At 46.7% G+C, this 26,089-nt stretch overlaps 1 protein-coding gene across 2 annotated transcripts in view; it reads right to left on the bottom strand.

Annotated features, from left to right (window-relative positions):
• Window positions 1–26,089, bottom strand: part of PI4KA (phosphatidylinositol 4-kinase alpha) — a 2,470,135-nt gene that overhangs the window by 899,076 nt on the left and 1,544,970 nt on the right. For both annotated transcript variants that reach the window (XM_069619956.1, XM_069619957.1), the window contains 2 exons: window positions 1,245–1,396; window positions 626–733 (listed from right to left, as the gene is read on the bottom strand). In XM_069619956.1, coding sequence (XP_069476057.1) covers window positions 626–733; window positions 1,245–1,396 — 260 coding nt within the window. The remainder of the gene's footprint in view (window positions 1–625; window positions 734–1,244; window positions 1,397–26,089) is intronic.

Below are 26,089 nucleotides of genomic sequence, written 5' to 3'. Positions count from 1 at the left end.
TTTAAAACTTGATGGATTTTTTTAATGGAAATGAATTGTATTATAGAAGGAATTTATTTTGTATGTGTATTTTCTTTACTGCTGTTGAATTTTACATCCCTAATTTTTGAGAATTTAATGAATTCATAGCGTTTCGTTGCATGTACATTGGTTGTTGGGACAACGAGTTTGTCTAGGAAGCAAGACAATGCAGTGCAACACAGGTCCGAATCCCAATCCCGTACTTAAAAACCACGTGCTAGTATAAAGTGCGCTATAAATTAAGGATAAAAAAATAGACCAGTACTAAAATAACATTAAAAAAATTAAATAAAATACCCAGTCATCTGGGCACTTTTCACCATACACTCATGGTCAGGGAGGAGCCATGTTCAAAGCAACTACAAATAAACTGATTTTGAGGAAAGAGGTGAAGACCCATCAAAAATTGCTGTAGCTAGTGTGTTTCACAATAAAATGCAGAGAGAAGTGGCACACAGCAAATGAAGGCAACCAGAGAGGACATGGACAATTTCATTTCATCGCAAATGGAAGAAACCTGTGCAAGTCATTTGATATAGGGTAAATAGAGTTAAAAAATGTGTACAAAATCTGCACAAGTTGAAATGGATTTCAGACACAGTACCTGAAATAATCAAACGCAGTGGAGTAGATCTTCTCACGCATTATATTTCTAATTGTGGCATTGGATATCACATCAGCATGAAGCAGAGAGAGTCCCAGGGAGAGCAACCTAGAGTTAGAAAGAGGCATTAAATCCAGTGACTGAAAAGCACACCACAATATGCCATGCAGCAGACCGCGCAGTAGCAAACAGCATTCAATCCTTGCTAATGATTAACACTATACTGAGTATAAAAGAGTGTGAACTCACTCACTTATTCAACTTCCTTTTTTTCCATGTTTTATGTATGTAGAATAAATACCTCTGTTCACAGGCTACAATGAGAGCTAAAGTATGATCAATGCACCATTGAGTTTTGATTGGTTACAAAGAAAAATCCCCCTTGTAGATACAATGTTATTTTAAAATAAATAGAACAAGAATAGCCGTCACCACTCTCCTGTTCTTTTTTGCAGAAACATAAGTCAAACCACACTGATTAATCTGCTGACAGTGCAATTTTTATTTTATAGACTATTAGGTAAAAACATAAAATAGAAAGCTAGATGGGGCTAAAACAGACTCAAATATTCACTAGCAAAGAGTTTCAGGTCGATAGGAGGATAAAGCGAGAACTTACTTGAATCGAGGGCCGATTGCTGCAACATGCCGGTTCATGCTTCCTTTCGCCCCTCCAATGTTTAGTGACAAGGACCGCTGCAAGAGACTGGAGAAGATCTCCACTTGGTCCGAGCTGCAGTACTTGGCTATTTCAAACCTCTGGATCAAAAACTGGGAAAAATGGTATACAAAGACATGGTCAAACGAAAAGGACCAAAAAACAAAAAAGAAAACTTTTGAACACTGGATTTGATTGACTAACAGGATGTGTAGATGACAAAAAATGCAGAGGCAAGCTCATTGCGTTCATTTCATTTTGTCTGTGTGTTATGCAGATCTAGAAAGCATACTTTCCGCGAATAAAAGTAAGGTATTGTGATTACTCTAAACAATCTAGGTTACAAGTGCAATATCCCGATAATGATGTCGCCAATACATATAATTTTATTGCAGTTAATTCATATAAAAGAAATTCAAGTCACATGTAGATCTATTTTGAACATATATTTGGTTGCCACGTTTTTCGCACTGTTGTGTTTTTTTCAAGGCAAATATGTAGATTTAAAAAAAAAAGAAATGATATAAAACATGCGATATAGAGATTTTTGTACAACCCTTAGTAGATGAGGGCTGTACAACATCTAACTAAGTGGTGGGGTAGTGCACCTAGCTTAAAAGGTAAGCCATACCGCTCTATAGTAGGAAGTCTGGCAGAGCAGACAGGCTTAACCGAATGCAGGGGAAAGAAGACAAGTCCACAGAGTGGCACAAGAAAACCACAGTTACACATAATTATATTTATTAGTTCAAATAAATACTTAGGTAGACATAGCAAAATTATACAGTGTATGCATAAAACGCTTGGCAATGAAGACCCTTCTCCCCTCTATAACTAAAATGCAAGCTCACTATCACGATAGGCACAGAGCACATAGTGACAATGCGGGAAGGGGAGAATAGGGCAGCCAGACATTAAAACACAAAGCATTAAAGTCAGAAACAGGACAACAATTGCCAATACCAAACACAGTCTCAAAATCCCTAACCTTCGGTTTCTATCACCCCCCTTGGGGGTTTGGTTTCTCTTGCCCCGCCTTGGGGTCTGGTTTCTCTCGCCCCCACCTTGGGGTCTAGTTTCGCTCCCCCCACCTTGGGGTCTAGTTTCTCTGGCCCTGCCTTGGGGTCTAGTTTCTCACACCCCGCCTTGGGGTCTAGTTTCTCTTGCACGCCTCGGGGTCTGCCCCCCCACCACCTCAGCGTCCCGTTTCCCTCCCCCCACTTTGGGTTTCATTTCTCAGCATTCTGATGCAGACAATAGGTCACTCACAGATAGATTTCCCAGGTGCGCTCCAGCCTTTTAAGGACATGTCTGTGGCAAGTGTTAGTTGGGGCGATGGTTGTTGAAACAGAGCCCCCTTCAATAGTTTGTCTCGTAGGGACCACCACTCCAGGGCTTGAGATACTTTCCTTGAGACCTGAAGAAGATCTGAGGTACATTTCCGAAATGGAGGCCACTGAGTACTGAGGAGCCACTGAAGCAACATTGTGCGTAGCTGAGCCTCTGACACTACAAGAATGCGGGCAGACATAAAAGCCAGCAGAGGATGTAAAACAGAGGTTAGAACCTTCTCCCGAGATAGCAGGACATAGACCATCTTGGAGATGTTCGTCACTCGATCCTCTGGTGGGAAGGCTCTGCCCAGGCGAATGTCGAAGACCAACCCGCTATATCGGAGGGACTGAGGGAAACCTGAGACTTCTTGAAGTTCACGGAGATGCCCAAGCTGTGCAAAAGACTGTATGTGCAGAAAAGATGCGCCGCTGCTGGTCGGGCAGCAAAGTCCGACGAGAAAGAAATGAAAACCTTCCCTTCTGAGGAAAGCTGCTACCACTGCACTGCAAGCAGCTTGGTGAAGACCTTGGATGCCAAAGGTAGACCAAAAGGCAAGACTTTTAATTGGTATTGGCATTGCCCCACTGTGAATTTCAGGTGGTACTTGTACTTTTTGTGGATGGCCACATACAAGCATGTGTCCTGGCGATCTAAGTTGACTAGCTATTCCTGAATTTCAAGGGTTTGAAGGATCTCAGCCAGAGTAACCATCTTGAACTTGTCTTTGCAGAAGTACAAATTCAAGAGCTGCAGATCCAGAAAGGGACATAAGACACTGTATTTGTTCAGCACAAGGATTGCTTTATTTTTTCATTAAGTGTGCTATAGTTAATAACTTTTCACACTATTCATAAAAATATTAAAATATCAAAAATACGTATTTAAAAAAATCAATTATCATATTAGTGCAATTCATTTAATACATTGCATTGGCAACATCATGCGTTTTACACTTATACTATATTCATGAGGTCCTCATCTACAATTTTAGATATCTCTTGACAAAAAGTAATGACCGCTCTAATTCATGGTTATGCTAGAACATATCTGTCTTCAGTGCAAAGGCTTAGCGAGGGGAGGGCCTGAGCGGGCAAGGCTCACCCAAATTCTGTAAATGCACACTCAGCAGCATTGTGTGGGCATTTACAGATGTTAACGTCACTGCAGTGGGCCCAACTGCATTAGCTTCAGGCCCCACTTGTTAGACAATGCTGGCTACGCCTCTGCTTCAGTGCCCCATATGTAAATACAAAGCCTCACAGTAATACCTTCCTCTTATTCTCAAGCTGTTTGCATTGGCCAAGAGGTGCCTAACAGTTTCCTGGGCATTTTCCATTTTGCACTGTCGCTGCTCATGTGGAATTTTTAAGTGCGGTTCTGTCACCACCAGGCATGGTCGGAGGTTAAATCATAAATTCCTGTCTAATTATGGGGCTTGGAAATTTCAGTAAATAAGGTTTTAAGTTACTTACCTGTAACTCTTTTTCTCCGGCATGGGTCTGGCATGAATTCACATGCTCATGAATATTCACTGTCGTCAGGCTGGGAATCCTCAGTCAAAGAAAAAAAAGTTTTGCTTTCAGCTTGAAAACTATTTCTCCTCTAAACCAATGTCTTCTGGGTTATACTGACCCCATCCAATGACAGTCCTCTCTCTAAGCTCCACCCCTGGTGGCCATCTTCAGATTTGGTAAGCACTTAAAGTGGCAGTAGAAACCAGCCACAGAGCGGAATGCGGAAGGGTTTCCATGTGAATCCATGCCAGACCCATGCTGGAGAACAAGAGTTACAGGAGTAACTTAAACATTATCCAGCATGTGGTCCAGCATGGATTCACATGCTCATGAATAAAGATTACATAGCAGTACAATACACACGCACAGGAGGTGGCAAGGCTCAACTGAAGTAGTAACACTTACCCCCGGAACCGACTCACAGCAAGTGAACAAGTTGCGCAGCACTGCTTGGCCGACCCGGGACTCCTCCCTGGAATCCGAGTTAACGCAGTAGAACCTTGTGAAGTGTACGTGGACTTCCACGTAGCAGCCCTGCAGATGTCGAGCAGGGGGACCCCAGAGAGCAACGCTATTGTTGCAGCAATGGCTCTGGTGGAGTGGGCTCTTTGAAAATGACAAATCAATTAAAAAAAAACATCGAGAAAACTCAAAGTCGTGTTCCAGATGCAGCGTGCAAGCGGGCAGAAAAAAAGCATGGGACGTTTTGACATGCTATATATACGACATCTGAAGTCACTTCCGGCGCAGACAATCAAGAGCCGCGCAAGACGGATCGACTATCAAGCCGAGGTCCACTAAACCCCCTGGCAAAATGTTTCCAAGCAGCAGAGCTGGATGATGGAAATCTATCAAGATGAGGAATCTGCGGGAGAAAGGCAATCCATTAAAGGCCTACCCGGTGACCTCATGTAACGGGATATGGCGGCGAGGTGCACCTTGATAGAGGTGTGAGTAGGAGCTGCGAGGCTGTGACACGCAGAGGGGTCATCTTCTGACCCCGGCACCACACAGAGAAGAGCTTCCACTTTCGGCCATAGCAAGTCAACATTGACGAGGCTCTGGCCTTGGCCAGATGTCCTTACATTCCACAGGTAAAGCATAACATCCAAACCCAAGGGCTGCAAGAGCTATGCCTTTAGGTTCAACGACTCCGGGTCATGGTGCAGAATCGCCCCTCCCTCTCTGGCGAGAAGGTCTGGGAGCAGCAGTAGCCTGATGGACGGGGCCACTGACAGACGCAGCAGGTCCGGGTACTGGATTTGTCACGGCCATGCCTGGGCGACGAGTATCATCCTGCAGTGGCACTGGCTGAGTGTGTTGATCACATGTAGCAGGAGTGGAAATGGAGGGAACGTGTACAGCAACAGTCCCTCCCAGGGGAACGAGAATGCATCTCCCATGGTCCTCGGCTGAGGGAATCTGCTGGCGAACTTCTGCCACTTGGAGTTTGCTGCCGTCGCAAAGAGTTCGATCTAAGGTTGGCCCCATTCGTCGAACAGAAGGTCCACCTGGTCATGGTGAAGCTCAAACTTCTGGCAAGAACGCAGATCCCTGCTGAGCGAGTCCTCAATAGTGTTCTTGACGCCCACCTGGTGAAAAGGGACGAGAGACATACCCTGACGAATGGGCCAGCGGCATAGATCTTGGGCTATCTTGGAGAGGGCTGGCAAGCTTCCAGATGTAGAACATGGTGCTGGTGTTGTGCATGAAGAGTCTCACCACCTTGCCCTTCAATGACGGCAGAAAAGACTTGAGGACCCAGAACATGGGCCGAGGTTCCAGGACGTCGATGCAGAGGTCCTTTTCTTCCGGCTGCCAGAGGCTGCCAGACTCCTCTGGCGTGTAACTGCCCGGTGTGGACTCCCAGACTTCTAGAGAGGCGTCCATGGAGACTGCCTCCTGTTAAGGCAGAACTTGAAACTGAGTCCCCTGGATTAGATGCGGTTGTACGCCCCAAGGTGATTTTGTCTGCAAAGGTCCCTGATACTTACATCCACCTCGCTTCCAGTAACTCCTGGAGAGGCCTCATCTGTAGTTTCTAGAGGCGGACGAGGCTGATGCAGGAGAACATCATGCCAAGCAGCGGCTTGATAACCTGCAAGGTGGCCATCTGCGCTGATGACAAGCAATGTACTTTTTCCTGGATAGCCACCACCCTCCTCTCCACCAAGTGGGACGCCAAACACGTTACTGTGTTGAGCCGGGCACCCAGAAACAGCGCGTTTTGAGATGGGTCAAGCAGGACTTTGTATAGTTTATGGAGTACCCAATTCCGTCAGCAGACGTACGGTCCTCGATGTGTGCTTGCTCGCCAGAGGAGGAAGCAGGATCAAACTAGCCAATTGTCCAGGTAAGGGTATGCGTGGATACCCTGCAGACGAAAATGCACGATCACTGGGGTCAATCACTTTGTATAGACCTTTTGAGCAGATTTAAGGCTGAAGGGAAGCGCCTTGAACTGAAAGGGCAGCCTTTGAACCACAAATCAAAGGAATTTGATGTGCTTCTTGTGAATGTGGAAGTAGGTGTCCTCCAGATTTAGCGATGTCAAAAAATCTCGTTTCTCCAGCTGGCCGAGCACATGTTGTAACTTGACCGTCCTGAACTTCTGGGACTTTAATTACTTGTTGAGACAACGCAGATTCAGGATTGCCTCCAACTTCCTGTCGTCTTTCGAAACCAGAAAATATCTGAAGTATACTCCAGAGCCCGAGTGGTGCTGGGGAGCAGGTTCTATGGCCCCCTTCTGTAACATGGCATACAATCCTTGCAGAAGCTGTAGTGCACGTTGTTCCTGTTGAGGCCCTGTTGGAATACGAGGAAACCTGGGTTGGAACTCCAAGGTGTGCCCCTGTTCGAGAGCGTTCAGCACCCATTTGTCGGTGGTGATCTTCTTCCACACACTGATGAGCTTCGCCAGCTGGCTGCCCACTGGGGTGCATAAGCGGGGGCCTGAGGCCATGGCTGGTTCAGGCCTGTTTGGCGGTCCGCTGCTGTAAACCTGAGAGCGACCCCTATATGCTTCTTGAGTGGAGGAGCTGCCGGGCTTTCCAGTTGACGAACAAAAGGACGACAGCTGACGACGTTGGAGGGATCCCAGACAGCTCGCCATCTCCACGTCAGCCTTTATGGCTTGCAGAGACTCGTCGACGGCTTTGCGTAAGGGGTTGTCACTGTCGAATGGCATATCCAGCACCTTAGCCTGAACGTCCTCGCGGAGGTTTGTGGCCTTCAACCACCCTTGTCGACGAAGGAACACGCTGTTCCCCATCTGGCGGAGTCCAATGTCTGCGATGTGCACCGACACTGTAATGGGCCAGTCTGAGGCCACCACCTCCTCCTGAAACCAGGCCAGTGCCTCAAAATTCTTGTCCTTGGACAGGAAATCCAGAATAGGTCCGAGCTTGTACAATAGATCCCCGTCAGATCGGGACAAAATGGCTAGGGCAATAGCTGCCTTGATGGAGACTGCTGTGTAGATTCTCTTGCCCATTGAATCAAGCCTCTTCTCCTCCTGGTCCGGAGGTACCATGGATGCCGACGATCGGTTCGATGAGCGCTTCCTGGCTGCAGCCGAGCCCAGTAAGTAAGGCAAAGGTTGAGATCTTAAGCACCTGGGAGCTGAATCTGGTACCCTGTACTTTGTCTCCAGTTTGTCACGCTTGGGCGGTGCCATACTCTGGTTCTTCATTAGCGGCAAGCCCTCCTCCAAGATATCATGCAGGAAGGGAACGGACATGATGGTCTATCTTTTGCACTTGCGCCGCTGGCACAGGAACACTTCCTTCTTAATTTCCTCAGGCACTAACTGAAAAAGGTAAGGGGCTCTGGACATCATGGAATGAAAGTATCCAACTTTGTCCGGCGGGGAGGCCTTATGGGGCTCATCTGCATGTGGTGTTTCCCCATCAGCTGGCACGTAGTCGCCTTCCTCATCGGTGCCTGTAGCCGTAGTAGCCATGTCTGTGCCTGTGTTTGTTTGCAGTGCTGGAGTTCCGGTTGTAATCAGGTTTTGACGTGGCGGTGGAGGGGTCGGGTGACTCAGAGCCTGCCGCCTCCTGTTAGGGGAGCCTCTGCTGGATCTCTGTGACCAGCGTGTGTAGAGTCATCCAAATATCTAGTAACACTTCCCTCATTTGAGGGGTAAAAGGAACCAGCGATGTAGGGTCCGGACTGACGCGCCTCCTCTTGCGCACAGGAGACAAAGGCTCACCGCCCTCAGGGTCTCCCCTTCCTTCGTGGTCTCTATAATAGTCATCAGTCAGATCATCATTGCCCTCTTCAGAGTTTGTATAAATCTGCACTGGTTTCTCTGGAACAGCACGTGGGTCCACAACCTGCAGAGTTTACACAAGGGGGGGGGGCTTGTCCTCCTCACTTTCTTTCTCCGGAGACTTCCAGGTCGGTGCAGTTAGAGGGCCTTTCCCCATTGCCGGGGTGCCCGCTGCCTTCGCTGCTGCCTCTTCAGCTGTATCATGCCACAGATCAAAGGACACACATGGGTTGGCCATAGCAGGCGCTACCTTCGCAGACCCGCTCTCCTTCAATCCTGTTGTGGTGGTCGTCATCAACTTCGTTGATGGGGCCCTCGTCGACGGGGCTGCCGAAGCGGTTGACTTGGAATGCTGAGCGGTCTTAGTCAGTTTTGAAAGGTTCTCCCCAGATTTCTCCCTCATTGGCTTGTCAGCTGGTAAACAGAAACAGAGTTGGACGGGGTCAGGGACTGTCGCTCATCATGGAGGATGATGGCGATGGTTATCATGCTCTTCCCCAACTTGGGACCTGCATCAGCGGAGCTTGGCCATCTCTTGGACCCCCGCGGGTAGGGTGTCCTCAAAGGATCTTGACCTCTTCCCAGAGGGAGTTCGCTACTCGGACCGGCCAGTCCTGGGTGAGGCATGACCATGCCTGGAGGCCGAATCAGAGGCCTTGCTCGATTTGAGCCATGTTGCTAGCCTGCTGTAGCAATCTTTCTTGGTTTTCTTTCAGAAACCACGGCACACCTCGCATCCCACTTTATCGTGGTCCGGATGCAGGCAGTATAGGCATTTATGACGTGGATATTACGCTGCTGGTAGCTGTCCTTCAATCGAAAATGATAAGTCAAAATGAGTTCATTTTCTATAGAAAAAACTCGAAAATGCACAAAAAAGAAAATCTCTCAGAGAGCAATGTGAGGACTACCAACACTGAAGTGTGAGGTAAAAATCTGTAGATGGCCACCAGGGGTGGAACTTGGGAAGCGGACTGGAGGCAGTATGACCCAGAGGACAGTGATTGGTTTAGCACAGAAATACAGTTTTGAAGATAAAAGGGAAACCGTTTATTTTTCTTGCTTTTACTGAGGATTACCAGCCTGATAACGGGGAATATTCATGAGCATGTGAATCCATGCCAGACCCCATGCCAGAGAAGTTTGCATTTCTCCATTGTATATGTTTGATCTACTAAGTCCTGAGTTAGCATATATTTCTTCAATATTGACTTTCACAGTATTCACAAACATTTGCTTTTGATTGAAGTTGCTTATTTAATGTAGTGGAATCTTCTTCCCAATTAGCAACCCAGTCAATAGCTTCCAGAAATGTGTTGCACATGGCTCCAAAATGTTTTAATAAACCATTTTCCTTTTTGTCAAGTTCCCTCCTTAATAAATTACATACAGGGATTTGATGTTCCTTAATTTTTAGATCAGGGCCACAGCTTCTTAATTTCCACAATGTAAATAACGAAATAAGACCAAGCTCTAGCCAGATTGTGCTCACAGGGACACTGTTAGGAAATCTCAATACTCTTGTTAGAATAACACCTTCCAAGAATGTTATTTTCACTGGGTCAAAATGATTGTATCCTTTCAAACCATACATTATAGTGGGTATGATGGATTGTTTGTATACAAAGACAAGGCAATTGAAAGTAAAGCCTTCCTGTGTGTTCACAAAATTTCACACAACACACAGCTTTCTCACGGCCTTCAGTTTTAGATGCTCATACAAATCTGAATCAGATAGGCTCCAAGGTAGATTTATTCTGGTAACTTTTCAATTTCTTTGTTATTAATAAGCATTTCACTTTTGATATTTTTTATTTAATCCCAAAATCAATTAAATAAAAAAATAAGTTTATAGCCAAATCATTGAGCCTTGAGTACCTGCTGAGTGCTGTAAGAGATCGCTGCATGACCACCCAAGCAGGGTAGAGTATAATATCTGCATATGCCATCATGTTTAGGGGATTGCTACCCCTCTAGGGGAGGAAGCTTCTAACCGCCCCTAGCACGTTTTGTCAGCGGTGTAATGGTTAAACAGCAATGGACACAACACACATCCTTGCTTCAACCCAACATTCGTGTTCACAAGTTTGGTGAAGGGTCCATCACTGCCGCAACAGTTCACTCGATGGGCGAGACCTTTCCCATGAGGACAGGGCGGTGAGGCCACTACCCGATAGTCCCCCTGGTGGTGGTATAATGCGGGAGTATCACATGGGTGTGGACCCCCACTCTAGGGACAAGGACAACCATCTTAGGCACAGCCCATATGAGAACATCACACCCCCACATACTCTAGCCTATGCTTCCTTTGCTAATCTCTTTGTAAACAGTAGACCTATGTACTGTTATAAGGCAGAGTACCTCAGGGTTCTTCAAAGTACTGAGATGAAGAAGAAAGATGGGAACCTAGGTAATCCAAGTACTGGGACGAGTTAGCACCGCAGAGCAATAAAGAGGAAACCTGTGAAAGAGACAAAGGACTTATACAATGGGCTTAGCCACAGCCAGCAACACTGTATAAAAATCGACAATGGATTAAACAGTTGTTCTCGGGCAGCCGCAGAAGAATGCAGGTGTGCTGGGCACCGAAAGCGGGAGATACAAACCTTAGTCGCTAATCCGGAGGGAGAGTGCTCTGCTGACGTTGGCAGTCTGCTGCAACTGATGATCGGAAGGTTTGCAGGACAAGACCAGTGCCCAGCAGTGTCGTAAGGAGGCCGGAAAACAGACAGCAGCCGCGAACACTGTTGCATAGCCGCAGGGAAAGCAAGACACAGAGAAGCCGAACTGAAAGGCCAGCCATCCTGAGAAGCCCCAGCAACGTGCCAAAATCCGCAACAAGGTAAAGAGTGCAGTTCTCCCTAGGCCCCTTTGCAACCATAACGCTTGGGTGGCACAGCAGGGGCAGAAAGCCTACAAACATTCTCTTCCTCATTGCAGTGGTGGAACAAAGCCTGTTGACCACCATGGAAAGGTTGAGGAATCTAAACACCATAAAGAGAACTTGAAAGCGAGAGCCCTCAACAGTGGTGGGGATAAACTTATTGACAGTCAAAAGAGGGTCACAGAGCCTAAACAAGATACAAGTCATCTTCCTTGTGGCAGTAATTGCCAGGGGAGTGAACCAAGTAGGCCAGTTCAAGGAAGAAGAGAAACAAGGGTCTAGGACCCAAAGCAATAAAGTGATACAAGTCATTTTCCTTGTGACAGTACTTGGCAGGGAATTGAATCAAGTGGGCCAGATCAAAGAAGAAGAGACACCGGGGTTGTGGGCGCTCTCAACATTCAGAATTTGGTGTTGTAGGTGTGAAGCCTAATTAGAAGAAGGAACTTATAACAAGATACCAGAAAAAGGGAGTATTTCTCCTGGTAACTCGGACTGGCAGTAAGGTCCAAAAAGGCAGTCATTCCCCGGGCTATCTGAGACTGGACATCAGGAGAAGGCAGACATTCTCCTGGCTCACCAAGAAAGTACTGTTTGGAACCTTACTAGCTTGCTAGGATCTGGGAATTGTTGCAACAAACAAGGAACCATGACCCAGGAGATCTGAGTCATTCTCCTAGGATCAGAACAGCACTGCCTTATTCGTGTAAGGGACAGAAGTAAGATTTTTGTGACACAGGACACAGGATGGTGGAATCCTTTGGGTTGCTAGATATCCTGACAGACACTATCTTTAGTTGAGGTAGAGAAAACCATCTTGGAGACTGGGATAGAAAGGTTTTCTCTTCCTTTCTTGTTTAATAAGTTGTTAACCCCAAACATGCCACCTTTGTGTCAGCCTCCTTCTGCACCCTTACACTGTCCAACCTTACCCCGACCTGCGTGTCTGAGTGCAACTGGATTAACATATTCATATAGGCCTGAATTGATTCTCCAATTGCTCTGTTTTTTTTTCCACATGATAGCTCTGTTAACACCATCAAAAGCTCTGTGGAAGTCTATGAACCCCACATAAAGTGGCGTGCCTAGGCTAGGCTTTTTGCTTGTTTAGTTAAAGTTCTCAGTATCAATATATCACGCACTGTTGAGCAATTCTTTCAAAGGCATTTTGGCACACATGTAGCAGGTTTGTCCTATTGGTCCACATGCTCAGATCTTTTAGTAAAATCGTGGCAAAAACCTTGCTAATTGCGTCCAACAGAGCTAGGAGGCAGTAATTATTAGGATTCTCTCTGCCACCGACTTTATATACCTGAATTAGTAGGGAGTGTTGCCATGAGGTGGAGATCCTATTATCTGCAGTTATAATCTGAAAGTAATGATGCAAAAACATGGCTTAGAAGGCATGATTTTCTTTCAGAATTATGTTAGTAAGGTTATCTGGTCCAGGTGCCCTTGTATATTCCAATGCTTTAATAATTTTCTCAGTGTCACCAGTGTCATATTTACTTATATTGTAATAATCTCCAGATAAAAGGGTGGGATCTTAATTTTTTAATGCTTGTCACTTTTATATGTGCCTCCCATTGTTCCTCAGTTATAACATTTATTAATGCCTTAGCAGGGTCATCCGTGTTCTCATTTACCAATCGACAGAATTGTTTGGTGTGTTTTTTGCTAGTTCTCGTAGTAACATTTGCCACTTCTTGGTTTTAATCGATTTTTTGTGCATTTTCATCTAATCGTTACACTTGCACTTCAGATGTTTTATACTCCCCAACTTTTATGTTAGTGTAGTGGACCTTAGGTCGTCTTCTCTGATGCCATGTCTAAGTGATCTTTTCCTCCTGGTTATCAGCAAGATATAAGTATCTCATTTGGGGGCATTCATTATACAATGCTCTTTTCATGTCCCATGTGGTTATCGTCTTCGCTAACCATTCTATTTCGTATGTTTTTTTTGTCCCTTACACTACTGCCTTTGCCAGCTCTGCACTAAATTCTGATTCATAGCTCTTATTCCTTTTGTTCACCGAATACGGTTACCCCCTGTCAATTAGTGGTGAGAACTAACAGTTTAGTTGGAGCCTTGCGTGATATTCTTAACCTTACACCCAGAATGGCATGATCACTCATTTCTGAGTCACAAATGTACATGTAATGTACCCAATCCCAACTCTTAACATCAATGAAAAAGTAGTCGATATGGAAACTCTTTTCCCAAGATGGCATATGATATGATATGATATGGTATTTGTAACGTGCCTATACACAAGTGTTTCAAGGCGCGACGAGGCAGGGAGGGGGGGAAAAAAAAGGGAAGACAGACAACGATCCTACTAGGCCTGGTGTCATTCAGATCGCGCAAGTGCATGGGTGGAGGGGAAGGGAAAAGTTCAAGGGGAAAGGGAAGAGGGGCAAGTGCAGTACAGGAGTAGTGAATAACAAGATAAATAAGGGCCAGCTGGTGGCAAGGTAAGTGCAGAATAAGTGCTGGAAAGAGGGGCTGTAGGGATACAGAGACAGTCCCGCAGTGCAGGGGTTGCCAGGGAGACAGTGCAGGGGGAGAGTGGCAGGGCCAGGGACCGAGATCGGTGAGAGTGGCCCAGTTGCAGATTCAGTGCAATTTCAGTCAGGAATTTAGCAGGGGAGAGGGGGAGAGAAAGCAGAAGCAAAGAGGAAGGTTTTGAGGTGCTTCCGGAACCGGAGATGGTTCTCCTCAAGTTTCAGGGAGGCAGGAAGGCTGTTCCAGAGGGAGGCCCCAGCCGCGGAGAGAGATCTACCCCCAAATCGTTGCTTGGAGAAGCGGCTGACCCCGAGGGAGTTGGAGGCGGACGAGCGAAGAGCTCGAGAAGGAAGATATCTAGGAAGAGAGAGTTGAAGGTATTTTGGCCCCAAGCCCCAGAAGGCCTTGTGTACAACGCAGAGGGTTTTGAACTTGATCCTCGCAGCCACTGGGAGCCAGTGTAGAGATTTCAGTCCTGGAGAGATACGGTCCCTGGGCTTGAGGCCAAGGACAAGTCTCGCAGTCCTGTTCTGGATGAGTCGCAGAGGGCGGAGAGTAGAGGCAGGAAGATTTAGATAGAGGCTGTTACAGTAGTCCAGCTTAGAGAGAACCAGGGCTCTGGAGACAGTGAGCTTCTGGGGGAAGGAGAGGAAAGGAAGAATACCTCTGAGAAGGTGCAGCTGGTAGTGTGACTTCTTAGAGACATCAGAAATGTGAGGAGAGAAGGAGAGTGTGGAGACGAAGATGACCCCGAGGTTTTTTGCCCTGCAGGTAGGAGCAGGAAGAGGGCCAAGAGAGGCCGGCCAGAGAGCTGCAGGGAAGGAGGGAGTGGGTGTGCCGATGAGTAGAAGCTCAGTATTGCTGGCATTAAGGCAGAGGTCATTGGCGGCACACCATTCCTGGATAGCAGACAGACAGTCAGAGATGAGGGAAGGAGAGGAGGAGGCTGAGGGTAGCCTGAAAATGAGCTGGGTATCATCCGCATAGCACTGAAAGTTGGGGCAGAGAGCGGTGATGCGGTGGGCAAGGAGTGCCAGATACTGGTTGAAAAGCCAGGGAGAGAGATTAGATCCCTGGGGGACACTACAGGTAGAGAAAAAGATGTCAGAGAGGAAGGACCCCAGTTGGACCTGGGAGGGTCAATTAGAGAGGAAAGAGGTCAGCCACGCCAGGGCCTGACCAGTGATACCCAGGTTATCACGGAGACGGTTGAGCAGGATGGCATGGTTGACAGTATCAAAGGCAGAAGAGAGATCGAGCAAAATGAGAACACACGGAGGGTTGGAGTCAAGGTTGGAGAGCAAGTCTTCACGGATGTTCAAGAGAGCAGTTTCCATGCTTCTGGCAGCTCTGAAGCCAGACTGATGGTCATGAAGACTACCAACAGATTCAGCATGGAGATTAAGCTGGGAGATGGCCAGTTTCTCCAGGAGCTTGCCCAGGAAGGGAGTGATAGAGATTGGGCGATAGTTAGCCGGGCAGGAGGGGTCAGAAGAGGGTTTCTCAAGAAGAGTGTGCACAAGGGAGTGCTTAAGGGGGGGAGGGGAAGACTCCAGAGGCGAAGGAGTGATTGCAGAAGTCGGCCAGGGCAGGAGCCAGGGAGTCAGTGTGGTCCTTGATAGTTTTGGAGGAACAGGGGTGAACCTGTTTTGACGAGACTTTCATAGATCGGACTTGTCTGGAAACCTTGTCAGCAGAAAAAAGGGAAAAGGCAGAGAAGGAGGGAGCGGTGGCTGCGGAAGGGCCAGAGGAAGAACAGGGAATAGAGGGAGGGAGATGATAGGAGGAGAGAGAGGACAGGATGTCCTGAGTTTTTGAAATGAAGTGAGAGGCCAGTGCCGTGCAGAGGGCCTGGGAGGGGACAGGCGAGGTAGAGACTGCAGCAGGGTTGGCCAGTTCCTTCCAGATTTTAAAGAGTTCAGCCGAATTGTTGCAGAGATGCGGGCTTGGATAAGGGCTCGCTTCTTGGTGAGAACGGAGAGCCGGTATTGCCTTTGGAGCAGGCGGCAGGCCAGTTTGTCAGAGGATGAACACGAAGCACGCCATTTCCACTCAGCCACCCTGCACTTGCGTTTTAGGGTACCGAGATCCGAGTCATACCAGGAGTTACATTTGGCTTTGGGCTTCAGGCGGATTCTCATGACAGGGGCAAGGATATCAAGAGTATCAGATATAGCAGAGTGGAGAGTGGAGAGGGCTGTGTCAGGGTGGGAGTCAGCCGCAGGGGGGGGGGGGGGGGGGAAGAAGGTGGCAGTGAAAGCCTCAACTGACACGCGCTTCATGGGTCGGATGACCGAGAAGGAGGGTGGCAGTGATGAAGGTGGCTTTGCCTGAGGGGTGGGGAAGGTGAGGTGGGAGGAGAGAAGAAAGTGATCACTCCAGGAGAGAGGCGTGGAGAGAGGGACAGAGAGGGGAAGGTCTGAAGAGATCAGAACATCGAGAGTGTGCCCTGCAGAATGAGTCGGGCCAGAGGGGAGAATGGTGAGTGAGAGAGAGTCGCAGAGGTCACGAAAGAGTTCAGAGGGGGGACAGGTAGCATCCAGGTGGATGTTGAAGTCTCCAAGAAGGAGTAGTTGAGGCCAAATTTGACCAAAAAGGGTAGATAATGTTGTATATGTGTAGTGCATAATAGGTGGGGTGCGGGTAAAAGTTAGGGAAGGGAGGGGCAAGGGAGGATCTGCCAGGGATCCCCACCGCCCCCGACATAAAAAAAAGTCAAAAAACTCAAAGTTAATTTTGATTTTCGGTAAATAGATTTGGTCACTTCTCCATTAGGTAATTTTTGTTCTCAATCAAATCTAACCCATCCTTAATTTAGCTGGCAACCATGCCCAATCTGTAGATCTAGGGGCAGCCTATGTGCGCCTTTCCTTGCAGTCAGTTTCAATCTTTCTTCCATCCTTAGTGTAGATAATGCAGTCAATCCATAGAATTGCTTATTTTAGTTTGCATCAGCCACAATGTTGTAACCCATTTTTGACAAAGATTCAAGGTGTATTAGCATTAGCGCTAGAATTTGTTGTGATCTACAATGCACTTTAGTGATTCTAAGCATTTGTGTTGTATACTGTTCCATGTATTCAAAGTCACTAGAGTTAAGAACTCTTAGCGCCGATATATTCGAAAATAAGGATAGCAACTTTTCTCTATTAAGGTGCTGCCCCTCCTTGGTATTGTAAAGCAGTTGCCCAAGTGGTATGGTCTATATGTGCCATTGCACTTGCTCTGACAATTACAATTTGGGCCTTACCAATGATGTGTCATTCTGCTTCTGATGTTTCAACTCCTTCAGGGGCGCTCTGAAGCTCGACCTCCAGATCTGAGTCTAACGACTGAGTACACATTTGCAGAAAGCCATCATTGTGCTCCAGTGACTTCCTTCATGAGCCCTCGAGGAGCAATATTTTATTTATCCAGTTGTCTAGGTTACAGCTCTTCTGTTTATTCTTGCTCTTATTGCTTTTCCATGCTTTCCTTTTTATGCTAGGTGGGCTAGCTTCATCATCTTCGTGCAATGTATATTACACGTATATACTTGCTGATGCTTGTTTTGCGGCTTACCCTTTTTTAAAAAAAAAATCAAATCTTTATTGACATTTTTGATCCATCAACAATATCACCAACTTGTACAACATATGAGTTACGTTCCCCCCGCACCTCCCTCCCACCTTATGCAGTTCAACTAAACTCCTCTGCTTCTTTCCCACAACCGGGATTCTCCTACATGTTCCCACATTTTTCACCTTTATGGGTAAGCTATCAACCGTATTTATTGAAGGAGGACGCTTCCCCTTTTCTTTAAGCTGCTTTGCTTTTTGTACTTCGGTCTTTCTTTTTCCTGGGGGACATGGGGGGGGGGGATCTAGAATTTGCTGGCTACAGCCCTCACAGGGATCAACATCACCTGGCAAAGGCCTGTTTGGTATCACAATGCACGAGGGATGCACCCTACCCATTAGAGTAACCTCGTAAATGTACTTCCTCTGGGCCATCAAGGAGTTAATTATCCTGTGCCTCAAGCTTCATAACTCCTACCCTAGCCTTCGTACCTCCTTCATGCTCATTTGTACTTTTAATATGGGTAGGGGCTTTTTGCATCAAAGAATTAATGTTATGCAAAAGTTCCTCGATACGCCCTAGCATGGTGAGGTGGTCCCACTGGATGCTTTGCATTCCAGGGCAAGTCTTTCCCACATTTATATCAAGAGAATTACTGAATCCTGATGTTTTCAAGAGCAAGTGTTTACTACATTCGGGGTATTTGTAGACTGGACATCTCCATTTTATCGAAGCTTTCATGTTGGGGAGTTCTTGCTCCGTTAGCTTCCCTTTGCAAACTGTAGCAAAGATCAAGTAGCAAGTTATTGTCGAGTTATTGTCAACCATAGCTCCAGTGGAAGAGCTAGTCATCTGAATCACAGGTAATTTAATATTCTTATTATAATTTCTTCCACCATTTTAGATGATGTTGGTTCAAAAAAAGTTGTAATTTTAGCCACTGTGTTAGAAGTTGGGAACTTATTTTGTTCTTTTCTGTTTCACCCTTTTTATTATGATTTTGCTTGGAATTTTCTACCACTACATTTTTATTTCACAAATTGTACGTCATTTCTGTTTGAGTCCAAGATGAGCGTAAGGTTGCTCTAAAGATATCACAAAGGGTCAGCTTACTGATGACCACCAAAGGCGCAGTTCCATATTCCAACGTTCAACTTTGTTGGCTCTCAAAAATATCTTACCAACTCATCGGTCTTCAGACACTCCCACAGACTGTCAGATTGCACTGGCACTTGTCCTCACTTGATGTCGCCTCTGTTACAGGAACACTGCAGACCTCCAGGCTGAGTGACGGGACTTGCAGACCAAAGCAAAACCAAAACAGTTACACAGGTCATAGGCAGCTTCTACTGCCAACTGCCAGACTGCACCGACACTTGTCCTCACTTCACTGTCTCACAAAAAATTAAGTTGAGTATCAGCTCTTGTCTCATTAAGTGCAGGGGAGTGGCCTATATTTCTGGAAGCTGATGAACCAACTCCAGCGCAAAGGTGACTGGAGGCGAGCACTTGTTGGCCTGGGGAGGGGCCTGGAGGGTGTTGAGCAAAAGGGAGTCAGCATCCCTGGTGTACAACCTATAAGGCCCAGGCATCAGGCTCCACTCCTTGTTGAACTGGGAAATCCTGCCGACCACAGCGGAAGAGTGGTGGAAGTCTGATTCACAGGGGTTTCACACCCAAAGCTGCTGAGGGCACAGCAGAGGTTGACAAGATTCCTCTCGGGGACCTCGACCCTGTCCCCTATTACGATAGCACTGCACCTGCCTGCCAGAGGGAGCTTGCCCTGTGCTCCTTTGGGGGTAGGAGGTGAAAGGTCCAAACCCCCTATCCTTGCAAGTGGGGGTCACAGGCTGTTGCTGATGAACCATCAGGTCCAGAGATAGAGATTCTGGAGTCACCTTCAAGGCATGAAACTTCTGGAAGAATGTAACAGCCTTTGTCCCAAATAGAGTGTGGCCATCGAACTGCATGTCCAAATGTTTTGCTTGGACATCCAGCGCAAAACCTGAGGTCATCAGCCATGAGTCCCTCTTCAACACTGCAATAGTGGCCATCGGCATAGCAACACAGTGAGCAGTATCCAGACCTGGCTGAAGGATCTGACACAAAGTCTCCTTGACATCCTTTACCAGGTCATCAAAGTCCTCTTACCTGCAAGGAGCCTCTGAGATTGTGGGCCAAAGTCCAAAAGGAAATTTGGCCAAGGCACAAGAAGCATGAATGGATCTCAATCCAAGGCTGCCTGGAACAAAAAATTCCCCAGACATCAAGTCTCTTGCTCTTCCGGACAAGGAGCAAAGAGGGTAGAGAAGGAGAGATGACTTACCGTAATGTTCTTTCTATGGATTCTTCTCCCACAGAATCCTCATCTGATAGATATCTTCATCCAGCTCTGCTGCTCGGAAAAAAACGTCAACAGGTGGTGTAGTGGACTTCCACTCGGCCGTCGATCCATCTTACTCGTTGCTCGATCATCAGCTCCAGATGTGACGTTGGTTGGCGTACATATACACCACGGGCCTCATTACGACCCAGGCGGTAAGTTACCGCCTGGGCCGTGACTTTACCACCATTATGCCCTATGGGGCAAAGATGGGAATGGGGAAGGGTAAATGGGGATTGGGGACTTACCGCCCCGCCAAGGTCGGAATGGGGCGGTAAGTCCCCAATCCCCATTTACCCTTCCCCATTCCCATCTTTGCCCCATAGGGCATAATGGGAGGGGGAAGGCGTTAATTACGCCACCGTAAATTACGGTGGCGTAATTAACTCCATGGTCCCTTAGCGCCATGGATTTTAACACCTGCTAAAAGCAGGTGTTAAATCCGCCATGGCGCTAAGGGACCTCGTACTCAGGCGGTAAGGGTCGGCGCTGTTTACGCTGCCGTAAACCCCTTACCGCCTGGGTCGTAATGAGGCCCCACATCATTAAGCCCCATACCTCAGTTCCCCCTTTTTTCCAAGAGCTCGACCGCTGCATAGAAAAATAGAGAAAAAAGGCTATAAGACGTTAACAACAATTATAGACGGGACACGTGGTGCGGCGAGCGGATGAGGATGTGAGCATCTGCTGCTCCGCCGGAGATGCTGATATCCTGCATTAAAAATCCTGTTTCCCGCAATGGTCCTGCAGCGATTTTGACAATAAATGCTTACAGAAGGTCTTCACATCATTTTGGTGTGTCCTGGTGCTCATTAGGGTCCGGGAAAACTGAAATCCCGGTTTGACTGCTGCTGGTGAGGAAGAGCCCACCTGCCATTTTGCAAAGTGCCTGGTGCACTGCTGCTAGCAGAGCTGACAGCGGGGCAAGGGAAGAAGAGCAACCCCTGCGCAGCTACAACCGCCATAAGGAAGTGTGGCTGACAGAGGCAGCAGTGATACCGGCAAAGGAAACACAGTGAGCCGCAGGGTGTAGGCGCACACAGGCTGAGCAGACGGTGTCACCCAGGAAGTTGAGGGAGCCCGCACATCTCTAAGGAGCGGAGAGGGAAAGCCGTGCCCGCAAGGAATGGGCGGGTGGCTCACACAGGTTTCACCCGCTGGGTGGGCATTCTCCTTCATGACAATGGGAGAAAAGGGAGCTGGGCCTGCAGCAGTGAATGCACAGCAAAAGGAAGAGGCCAGAACAGCGGCGGTGAGCCCTGCAGCATTCGACACAGAGGGCTGACAAAGACTTTGGGGGGAGGCGGCAGGGGAGCAGTGCCTCGGAGGGGAGGAGCAGACCCCCCCCCCCTCCTGGGACCATACCAGAAGAGTGGTTGTATGCAACAGGCTGATGTACCGGGGCATGGTGTGTGGGCACTCTGAAAGGGGCACATGCTAGTGCAAAAGCAGCAGTCCAAGGTCCAGGTGAGCAGGGGGCAATCGCGCATCAGCAGTCAGCCTGCAGGAGGAACCCAGAAGACCATTGCTCCACCTGCACAAAAAAAGGACTCCTCCCAGCTTGGGTGTAGACTTGCCTTCGAGAGGGGCGGGAGACAGCTGGCGCAATTGTGTCTGGTACCCGGAACACTAATCGGGATGGCGGTCCCTGGCTGTTGGTTGTAGCTGTCGCTCCGGGACAATCCAAATGTACTAGGTACACCAGGGGCATGCTCCCGAGGCTGCCAGAAGAGGCGTATTGGTGGCACGAGCGTGTGTGGGAAGGAGGAGTTAGTCCACCTCTCATAAGCGGCAGTCAATCTCAAGGGGACACTTGGGTGGTGGGCACATCACCTTGCAGACTAGTGCAAGCCACGAGGGCTACAGGGATCATATAACAGTCAGCAACTCTCTACTGCCTAGATTGGTGAGGGGGAGAGAGGTACACAGCGGCAGCAGTTCGCATCCTGCCGGTCAAGGGGCTCTGGGGACCGTAGTCGTCCCCCACATATGTTGAGGCTGCGCCAGGTGCTTCGACCCGACAGTAGGGCCCCTCAGAGCTGGTCCTCCCCGCCCCCTGGGAGAAGCAAGACAGAATAGAAGGCAGTATGCAACCGCCACTGGACAGTTCATAAAAACGCACAGGGGGCCATCAATCTACAGAGGATTCTAGGAAGGGGAAGGTTGGGGGGCTCGTTGGGGGCTCCCTGGATCCTCAAAGTGCACCCCCTCCCCACCACGATAAAACAGACAGTGCCACGCGACAGATGCTGTGATGACCTGGGTGGGACAGGGAAGGAGCTAGCAGGAACCCCGGTCCTTGAAGAACGCGATTTAAAGCTCAGGAGGCCAGTACACCTGGGACGGAGTACGAGAAGGTGAGGAGGAGAGACGACAGGGCAACAGGGCCACAAGGGGGTCATCATGGCCAGAGACTAGGTCAATAAGACCAGGACCCAAAATAAGATATATGGTGAGTGGCTCTTCGCCCGCCCCAGCCCACACCCCGGTAATGCCGACTGCAGGACAGGAGACGGCGGTGTCTCAGATCTCTGTCACAGACATCATGACCGCGATCAGTGAGTCCAGATAATCTGTGGAAGAGAAGATTGAAGGCCTTTCAGCAGAGATGTCCTTTCACCAGCAACATTTATGCAATCTCTGAATTCGAGTTTGTGAAGCTGAGCAGTGCATCTCTGACTCGGAGGATGCGATCAAGCAAATGGAGAAAGAATTGGCAGTCACCCAAAAAACTGGCCCACCTGGAAAGCAGAAGAAAATAACTTCAACAAAACGGTGTTCCGGAAGCGAGTGGAGTTTGTGAAAAAATTGAACTAAGGTTACAGGGTGTAGGGCCTTAATATATACTACCACCAATGCCATTACAGCGTAGGCCTTCTTGAGCCATCGAATGAAGCAAACGTAAAGCTGCAATGTGCCCCCGGGCTGCATAAAGTTTTCCAAAGAGCTGTTGCCCTGGGGGATAGATATAGATTAAGAATCTGCAGGAGGAAGGAATCCATTACAAGTCACTTTCAGGTGAGTTAAAAGTTCTCCTTGAGAAATAAATGGGACAAAGTCAATAGGCAAACTCAAAATAATTATTATTTCTTTATTTGTTTTGGTTAGTAAAAAACCTTTACAAAAATGTAATAAAAGACAATGAAATTATGAATCGATTATCTTCAACATGAACATGAATACATTCAAAGACATATGTAGATACCTTTTCATAAAACAACAGCAAGTACAAGTACACATTTCCATTTAAAACCATATCCATAAAATTCAATGCGGCTATACAGCCACCATACAATTAAAACATAACATTTGTTAATGCCAAGTTTATACATACGAGGCTAAATTCATAGGACAAATGTACATACCTACTATTGCACTTGATTTAATACCTTTTTCAACATATATGAGACCACTCAAAATAGTTCCCGCAACTATGGTAGGGTCACTAAGGAAAATAATATATCTCACATGTCAGAACAGGTGGCCTACCACTGAAAAGAATCTTATTACTGCCAAATTGACTGCAATAGATTTACTATGTAACATTGTCCACCAAAGTTTATCTGCAAAAACCCGTTCCGGATTCAGTATACATTTTTTTAAATATTCAATTTGCTGCCCTCTAAGGACATCACAATCCATCAATAGGTGTGCCAATGTTTCCGCGAAGTCTGCTATTTTACAAAAGCGGCAATTCATCGATTCTTTGCTTACCATCCCTCCAGATGATAAAATCTCTCTCGACGGGAGTACAATTAACCTGAAACACAAATTCATGGCTTCTTATTTGGAAAGCACAGTAGGTACAGTTCCGGACAGCCTATTGATTTTTGACAGGATACAATATGAGACTATAACTTCTTCTCCATTACTGCATCATTCGTCTCTATCTAGTCATTGCATTGAAGCAACCTCTTCACCTTGCAGGAGAATACAGAATAGTATCAACTGAGACCCCAGGCTTTAGTAGCAGTGGTAGGCATTCTTCATGGAACCTATCAACAAATCCCTCCTTGGAGACTCCCTCCCTTAGCCCCTTACTCATAAGTGCATATTAGAATTTGCTGGAGCTCACATGTAGTTTTCTATAGAGGCTCAATCTTTTCCATTCCACCAAGCTTTGGACTGACTGTAGGCCGAATTCATACCTAATTGCGGGTAGAGGTACACATTTGGGTAGATAATACAACATTGAATGCCAAATAAGGGATTCATATTTATGCATCTTGCTAATGGCCCATACAGGAAATGGCTCAAGGCTGTAGCACAGCCGTGGGATGATCTTGAAATAGAACCTTAATGTAGGGATTATAGAAAATTTGCCAGATTTCCGATCTATTGTTTTTCAATAATGACCCTTGTTTAAGAGCTTTGTCCCTCAGATAATTACAGTAGAAACACCTCTTTGGTAAGGAAATAATAGGGAATACCAAGTAATTAATTGACGTCTTCTCAATCAGTCTTATATTATTCAAAACCCTGTTAAAACCAATTGGGCGTGTACCCTTACTCAGTCTCATCACTACCGTCTTTTGCGGATTTACATTTAGATGGTTTGTCTCAATATAGCTATTAAAGGTAATAAGGTGTCTCTGTAGTCCAATCGAGGTACGATCAACCTGTATAAAATCGTCTGCATATGAGGACCACAGATATTGCGTCCCTCAATCATAGGTGGTACAAACAATGCCTCATCTAATACCCCACCCATACCCGCCACATACAAGTTAAACAGTGCAGGGGCGGATATACATCCTTGTCCTAGTCCATTATGTGCGCATATAGTATTAGATAGGAAGCCCTCTTTGTTCAAGGGTACCTGAATTTTTGATCCCACGTGCAAATGAATTAAAATGGTTAAGAGTCCTTGATTTAAGCCCAGTTTATTTAATTTTCCCCATAGTGTATTCTTATCCACCAAGTCGAAAGCGAGCGAAAGGTCCATCGAAGCCACATAGATTGATACTGAATTATTCTTCCAGGCTAACTGTTGTAGAACACATATAAAGAGTCCTCCACAATCAGTGTCCATTTGCTTCCTAAAGCCTTTGTGTTGCATCAATAGAATACCATTCTTACTGCTCCGTTCTTCAACATGATTTAATACCAATGATGCATAGATTTTCAAGTCCTCATTCAACAAGGCTATCAGACGATAGTTTAATGGGGAACCCCTATGCCCCTTCCTATATACTGGAAGAACATTAGATTTTCCATGAACGAGGCGATGAACTGGTGATAACCAGATCCTTAAATAAAAGGTATAGGGGCTTTGGACCATAAGTCAACATTATTTTTTAGAGTCGCATTTGTCACTTGGTTAGGGCCCGGCAGCTTGTGATGAGCTGGCCTTCCTAATTGAGTCCCCAAAATCCTGCATAGTAAATTTCAGGTCCCAGGTATCAGTTCTGGAGGCAACTCCATCAGGGAATTTGCTATCCTGATGCCCATAGAGGTTCCCAAAGTGTCCTACCCATCAATTTCTGCTATGGGGTTACATTGTACTAGGGCCTGAGCGTTTTCCAAAGCGTTCACAAGAAGTCAAAATTGTCTTGTACTACCATCCTTCAATGTTGCCAGCAATTTTTCACCATCCCATTGGCACATGCTAGTTCAATGGGCTTTGACCCAATTTTTTTGTTTTTCGTTTCTCCCTAAGTATTGCCTTTTGTTCTGAGATGTTAGAACCCAGAGTTTTAGAAATAAGCCAAATCTTTCACCAGCAATCTTTTTTCATGTTCTGTACCATGGAGTCAAAGCAATGCCTGTGATCTTTATCATTCCAGTTAGTACGGCTCAGTTTAACAGATTTTATGATAAGATTGTGTACATACATTCCAAAGGAGCTATGAGTAAAGACCAAGGTCTTACTATCCAGGGTGAAAGTCATAAAATCATTCAAAACCGAGCATTCAATTTACAGACATTGCCCTCATGCAAACTCACTCTCGATCTTCTACAGTTCACAGAGAATTATCATAATAGGTCAATGTTCTACCCTGAACCACTGTATGCAATTTTACCTGTAGCATCTTGTGATCACTAAATCTTGTATAGACTATTTTAAATTCTGCTACCCGATCTCTCAAGGCCATTGTCATGAACATATAGTCAATGCCTGAGCTATATTTCCCATCCGACCATGCTATTTGGCTTGTGCTATTATCAAGTAGATCATTTAACAGATGCATCCAGATTGTACCTTCGAGCCACTTTCTATTACCCCAGGGGAATCCATCAAAACTATCAAGGGGGTTGTTATCCATTGCCCCACTTTATGCTGCATATAAAGATGATCATAATCCATTCTCTTAGAGGGAAACATTATGCATTGAAGTCTTCTGCAACTA

This window comes from Ambystoma mexicanum, chromosome 10, assembly GCF_040938575.1.
Source record: "Ambystoma mexicanum isolate Mex_15411 chromosome 10, UKY_AmexF1_1, whole genome shotgun sequence".
NCBI classification, from domain to species: domain Eukaryota; kingdom Metazoa; phylum Chordata; class Amphibia; order Caudata; family Ambystomatidae; genus Ambystoma; species Ambystoma mexicanum.
This window is presented reverse-complemented; position numbering and strand designations above follow the sequence as displayed.